The sequence below is a fragment of the Opisthorchis viverrini genome, assembly GCF_000715545.1.
Source record: "Opisthorchis viverrini unplaced genomic scaffold opera_v5_15, whole genome shotgun sequence".
In the NCBI taxonomy this organism is placed as follows: Eukaryota; Metazoa; Platyhelminthes; class Trematoda; order Opisthorchiida; family Opisthorchiidae; genus Opisthorchis; species Opisthorchis viverrini.
In genome coordinates this window covers 555,958-562,981 of record NW_008751671.1, presented here as the reverse complement: position 1 = coordinate 562,981, position 7,024 = coordinate 555,958, and the positions used below count along the sequence as shown (strand labels likewise).

The 7,024-nt window shown below is 40.7% G+C and overlaps 1 protein-coding gene across 1 annotated transcript; it reads left to right on the top strand.

Moving 5' to 3' along the window:
• Positions 1-5,860: 5,860 nt before the first annotated feature.
• T265_12786 (hypothetical protein) lies at positions 5,861-6,400 on the top strand (the record flags this gene model as incomplete). Its single annotated transcript, XM_009165486.1, has 3 exons — positions 5,861-5,980; positions 6,027-6,125; positions 6,161-6,400. Coding segments are annotated over 3 exons (459 nt in total), but the record flags the coding sequence as incomplete, so codon positions are not given.
• Positions 6,401-7,024: the final 624 nt, after the last annotated feature.

Below are 7,024 nucleotides of genomic sequence, written 5' to 3'. Positions count from 1 at the left end.
ACTCTAACAAGAGAAACGGAGGGGTGTACGATAGCGATTGGAGCTAATGACATAAATCCATGCGCGGCAGCTTGCTTGCTGTGAGCTAAAGGTTGGTGCGTGAGCTCGCTCATAATGGCGGCGTCGTTGGTGCGAATATGCGACTAGGATTACCTAGAATGTCTGTTTCTGTAATACTTCTAGCTGGAATCCATTTCACCCAAAGCCACAACATGAACATGAAGTACTACCTCAAAGTCCTGGTATCTTCATTTCATCCGAAATCTGTCCGTCACAGACACAGATGGTAATAGATTATTTTGATTGGAAAATTGTCTCCCAACTGAACATCGAAAACGGAATCACTTATTCGACGTGCGGTTCTAGCTCTGCATGAGTGTTTTGCAACCAATATGGATCTTGATTAGGGTTATTTCCGGAGTCGCGTAAGGGCACCTTTCATATCTGCTGAGCATAAGCTGGTGCGGAGATGTGATTGTGCTGGATTCAGTCCGGCTGACTGACCTTGCAGTTGTTTGAATTCCTAAATTTTCCGTCTACATAGTTGCATCGAGTGGGTCGGTTTCAATACTCAGTTTTGTGCAGCCCGCAAACCGTAGGGCAGCAAGGTGAACAAAAGTTCTCCTTGTAAGATGATACGGTGTATCTTACAGAAAATAAAAATGATGCGCTCGAACGTGCCTTTAAACTCTCACTTGGCTGTCAGATTAAAATTTTTCTGAAGAAATAGTTCGAAATAATTCGGAAAGTAACACCAGCCTGATTTCGGGTAATATCTCTATCAGAAAATAGGTGAGCTATCCGAGTGAAGATTTTGAAAAGTGACCTACCAGTGGTGTGAATTCCCTAAAAGAGATCTAACTTAGGAGCTGATGCTATTTCCACACACTTTGATACAATTTATCGTCAGTTCGTCCCATACAAATTGGACCTGCGCGATAAATACCTCATGTTCGACTGTATAGTTATAAGTAGTCGCTGAATGGCGCTTTAGGTATCACTGATTTGTCTCAACAACACCATCACATGCATGTAGAGACCGTGTAAGTCGCCGAGGATTATATTTAAAAAAGCCTTACACCTTGGGCAAAGACGGAAAGCGACTGGAACAAACCCTTGAAAACGCTGTTGCAGTGCAAATAAACCAAATTAAGGTTCTATTTATTAAAACCTTACGGAGCCTTTAATAAACTTCTCATAAGTCACAAAAATGAAAAGTCGAAAAGTTGTGGTAATAGTGATATGGTAAGTTAGGTGAGCCACTTAAGTGGCTCATAAAGTGGTGAGCGACTGCGATCATCGGTATGAGTGAGCATGTGGTGACGCAAGATTTAACGCGGTAAATGTCGAAATCGTAGGGGGAGATCATTTCCTTCAAACCGAGCACATTTGCGGTGCTGAGAGACGGACCTCTGTCTCTCCGAAACAGTCTAGTAACCACATGACCACAAGTTGCCAGAGGTGGTTGAATTTTGCGACGTTATTACCACTGCGTTGCATACAATCCGAATATAGTACATGGTACGAATATAGTACAGGTACGTAAAATTCGAGCAGCTGAACATCAAGAAGGTATGAGTAACGTTCGAGACAATGTGAACGGCGCACGGCCAAAGAGAATTGCCGTATGTTCGTTTGACCCAGGCTGGTTTTAAAAAAACAGGTGCAACTTACGGAAGTATTTTGTGTGGATTTTCGCAAAGGCTGTCGATGATGAAAAATGCTTTAGCTATTCGAAGCCGATGCATGTAATGTAGTGCCTCGTAAATTGTGTTTTCTGCCGATGATTGAAACACATAGGACGTTCTCCCCCCATCTGGGTGCAGAAATAGTGCGGAAATTCCGAAATTCCGGAATTTATGCAACTAGTTCGGACCTAGCAAAAAATCCTCCGGCTCGCGAATTCAGTCCATTATATGATTTTTTTCTTCCCCGGTACAATTCGCTAACTTTCTAAACATTATGCTACCATGGCGTGATGACCTAACTAACCTCACACGTTCTCAGCATTTGACCTCCCTGGATATAAGCAAAGGGTTTCAAGTGTATATATAAATGAGATAGAAAAAATCTAATGAACATCATTTCATCTGTAATTCTGGGTAGCCTTAAGGCGTTCCAAACTTTTTGTCTTTTGTTTTCTAGCCTGCGATCAACGATTCTCTTGATGTTTCTTACATTTGTGTTGGAAAGCTTTCTGGTTAACGCGTCTGGAATGAAAGAAAATAGTTGTGAATGCTCATCCAATCACTTGTTTAAAGTAAAGGAGGATAAAATAACAATGAACTACTAACAAATAAAACCATAGACCAGCTCCACTAATAAGGAAGTATAGCGAGTCTTGACGCCAATGTGCGTGTGTGTTCGTTATATGCTATCATACCTCGCTGGAGACCTACGCGAGTCACATTTGTACCTTTTTGAAATCCATTATCGTGACTCAGACCGACAGTCATCGAGAGTGAATACCAAGGGCCACCTTCTTCGTACCTGTCCGATTCATCCTTTAATGACAACGATGAGAAAGATCATCCCTACCAGCACACGCAGTCCAAAATAACCGAGTTTTCCGGTTATACGACGGTTATATAACCGCCAAATAACCACCTTTTATGGTTACCAGATGGTTATTTGCACCAAGTTAACCGTCAAATAACCGAGATTTCCGGTTATTGCTCGGTTAAATAACTGTCAAATAACCGTGTTTTTTCGGTTATAGTTCGGTTAAATAACTGTTCAATAACCAAATAATATTATTTGGTTCCGAATTGCTTGTAGATTTAAAGCGTCAAATTTCATATGCGGTTTCTGCAGCATTGAGTTATTCCGCTGCAAATGCTCTATAGAATATTTAGGACAAACTATAACTTACTCACTTAGAATAAGGCCGGTTATGTCTTGTTGTAGGGCTCCCCTAAAAATCTGGCACATCAAATACTAGCAGTGCACAAGGACCAAAGTAACGAATACGGGGGCAAAAACAATGGCACTTACGCATCAAAATAGTGCTACAGATGAACTAATTGTTTTCAGGCTGGTAGATTCATGGTCAGAAATGGCGAATGGCACAGCGATTATGTGAAAGCGGCAGGTAGTACTTACGACTTCAGCAAAATGGTCAAGCTTGTTACTTTCAGACTGCTTAAAACCATACTTTATGGGTTTTGTTCACTAATTTCGATGAGACAAAGGGAGGTCTACGGAGAGGTGGTTACAGTGTAAAGGCGTTTCTATGGGGACGGTATCCAGCGTGGAAACTATTTTCAGGTGCACCGGATTTGCACTCGGAGGAGGAAATTTGTGCTTCATTTTATATCAAAGCTAGTTTGTATAGTCACTCTATCAGTGGTGACTATCAAGCAAGTTGCCTAACTTCGAGATTCGAGTGGAAAGTGAGGATGATACTCAGCTCGCAGTATTTTATCAAGCAAAAACACGGTTGGCGATAGTGCCACCAACCAGCTGAAGACTAAAGGAGAGTAGGCTAGAAGGTTTGTTGTCCACATATGTTTACGTATGTTGTTCTCGTAGACTTCAGCAAATATTTTGACCAAATCGAGCATACTACTTTGTTTTACTTTGAATTGCGCCTGTCTAGGCTCGGGTCACTCATCAGCATCTTAGCCCTCGTACTTTCATCGGGTAGAATAGCAGCTAGGCACCAAAAGAGTGTTACCCATGGACGACCATGTTATTTTCTATTTATACTGAAAAACTCCCGTACACCATAATCTTAGTTTTTTTCACAATCCGTTTTGAGCTTCTAACCTTTTCGGAACCGTTGAGGTACTTAGCATACACCAGTGACCGTTACTAACATTTGCTTGATTAAACAGGAAAAATGGATAACTTTACTTGTCTGCTTGTTGTTTTCTGATGAGACGTTAACTGTTCCCTTAGAATATATACCGTCTCGGATAGTCACACTCGACCATGTGGAGCACAAGTGAGCCTGTTCTTTAGGCTTGTAAATACTCTCCTCTATAATAACTAAACACAGTTATCATCCGAGCTTGAGGACAGGAATGGACGTCTCCGCTGGATCACTGTTCTCCTCTTTTTTATAACCCCGTTTTTCTTTTCATTATATCTTAATCAAAGTTTCGTATCGTCACCTCATACTTGCTTTTCAGTGTAGAACTTTCCGGGAGAGCTTATCCGCGGTAATTCCCTAGCATGTCTCCTCTCATGCACATGCATCTGCTAATTGTTTTAATTTACAAGGCACATACGTTGAGACTTTGGCCAGGTTATTTCCGGTAGGCAACAAAGGCTTTTTATTTTGCACAAACTAAAAATCACCTAAGATTTCTACGCAAGTGAACACAAAATTTAACGGAACACCTATGGATCTAGTGAAACTGATTTTCGTTGAGTCATATGGAAACTAAACCACCACTACTTTTGGCACAATAGACTTAGGAAAATGAATGTTATTATTGGTATTGTCAACACTGTCATCATGATGAGATGATGTGTCAATGTTTACAGGTTGATTAAACTTAGAAATCTAGCTATTCTGGAGGAATTTTTTTAGAAGATTTTATACAGCACAGTTGTTTACACAAGTTTGAAATAATTCGGGCCCCGTTAAATTAGTAGGAGCTTGTTTATATGAGGATACTTTACTTAACCATAGGTGACCTCGTTTCTTTTTTGAGATGGATAGAACTCGATAAACTTCATGTTTATATTTCAGAACTCTTTTGGTTTCTATGACATACCATCCAGTTGCTTTTCAACCGAAGGTTCTTCTCCTACAGATATATGGCCAGCATTTTAAACAGACGTACCATACAGAAGTCTCCTTCCTCGGATCGACCATGTTTAATATCTTAACTGAAATGGGTTACCAGTATCCAGGAAGTCCTTCGTTGATTTCCTATCGATAAGTCAGCCAAATGAAATTGCAACGAAAATACGACTAAACACGTGTTACACAGTTGTTGACACAACTCCAAGTAATACACATCGAACAGCTTCCTGACTTGTTCCTAAAAGGTCTTTTAGGAACGGAGAGCCACCTAGACCGGGAAAGCCAAAACCTCTTATACAACACAGAATCTCAGCATAATGATAGTTTTTCGTTATTTTTGCACGCCTGACTTTAGAAAAATCATTAGGAACTTTTGTCCTCCATGCGTCCACTCACTTTCTTTCAAATACGCCGTAGTTCAGCTTAAAAATGATATGTTCTCCGAGACTCTCACATTTTAGCTTGGTGAGACAAATGTTCATATTTCTGAGGGGCTCTATATAGCATAATGGTTAGGTAGGACAAAAATATCAAGGAAAAGCTTAACTGTGGCATGGATCTACCATTATGATCAACAGTTTAACTGGTGCTGTGTATGTATACTGTGTTTGCATTATAGAAATTTCCTGTGAACGCAAGTACCCATAAACTCGACAGTGGTACAAACTAATCAATCTGCCAGTACCTCATCTAGAAAGCGACAGGAATCAATAATAGTATACAAATATCATTCTGGAAGGCTGAATATAACCAAAAATCGTTAATATTGCCTCTTTGTAGAATAATAACTTATACAACCTTAATAATTTCTATGGTAAACTTAGGGCGAATTGGGAGAGGGGCAGCATAAATTTCACAGGTGTGAAGTCGTGCTATGAAAACACTCAGACATGAAAATGCGGAGAAGAGCGTGCATTAAAGAAACTCACTGTGGTACAATCACCAACATTCTGGTGTGCATACAGCGTATACAATGAAAAATTGACCTAGCCACAGACACCATGCCACACAAGTACGTACTATTTGATGGATGAGTTTTCTGTGCAACTGTTTACTTTTTGAAATTGCAGATTTGTCTCTGAAGCATATCCCATTTCAAGAAAAATGGGCGACCTGAGCCACATATATGACGTTTGTCTTTCAACAACAATCCCAAACGCAAGCACCTGGACTATGGACAATGTGTGCCAATGGATTTCTGACCTGGGATTCCCGTACTACAAAGTAAATTTCAAATCTTTAGGTTGGTTTACACCACTGCAAATTCCAGGACTGCATGTCAGAAAACTTTATTGATGGAAAAAAGCTGATTCAGCTGCAGGCATCAGCACTGCCCCAAATGGGAATAACGAAGTTTGAACACATTCAGGTAGAATTGCGGAAATCACTGTTACTCCCCCACAGATTATCACGAAGAGCATAAGAGACTTATTGCAACTGGAAGAGCCCAACCATCAAAGGACCATTCGGCTTCCGCCACGCAATTTTCTTGGCATGTTTTTAGAAAGCAAAAGTAACACGGGATCAGATCTCGCCAAAATCTCCTTTCCCCGGTTTGTATATCACACCTGCGACAGGACATGGAAGCCCCCACTGACAAATGAAGGCCTTATATGTGAACACGAGTCATATTATCCAAAGGACTAGGAGAAATGGATTTTTTGCACCTCAACTGGTTTCAGTTTTCATATGTTTCAAGAGAGCCACTTATTTTCAAGTTTCACTTGTTTTATTGCATATTTGGGTATTTACCAACGGCTACTTGTTTTAATCATCATCATCATGGGCAGCATGGCATCAGTATTCAACGGTGATGCTTTTCTGCCATACAACCATGATTTATTTGAAAGGTACACTGTGAATAAAAGAATAAAGATGAGAGGGAGAGGGACTTAGTGCTACCTTACCGCAATCAGTTCGAGGTGCCTACATCTCCAAACACTCATTCAGGTAATCTGGATAGAAATTGACAACATAAACGCCATGGACCTCGACTAGTAGCCTTATCTTGCAACGTCTCTAACAGGGCTAATTGAGGTTCAAGCGGTCCCCATCCTGGTGGGCGAGTAGCACCGACAACACCCAAGAGTTTCGTAATATCTTTCACACCCTTCTGTCAGGTCAAGAGCTTGTCACCACCTTGCTTCCGTTACTGTGAACTGGGAAAAAATACAACACTCTCTTTGGCAAATGATGGTTCGGTATGCGCAATAGATGGCTTAACCAGTGCAGTTTCTGGTTCTGAACACATGCTTTAATGGAAGTTCG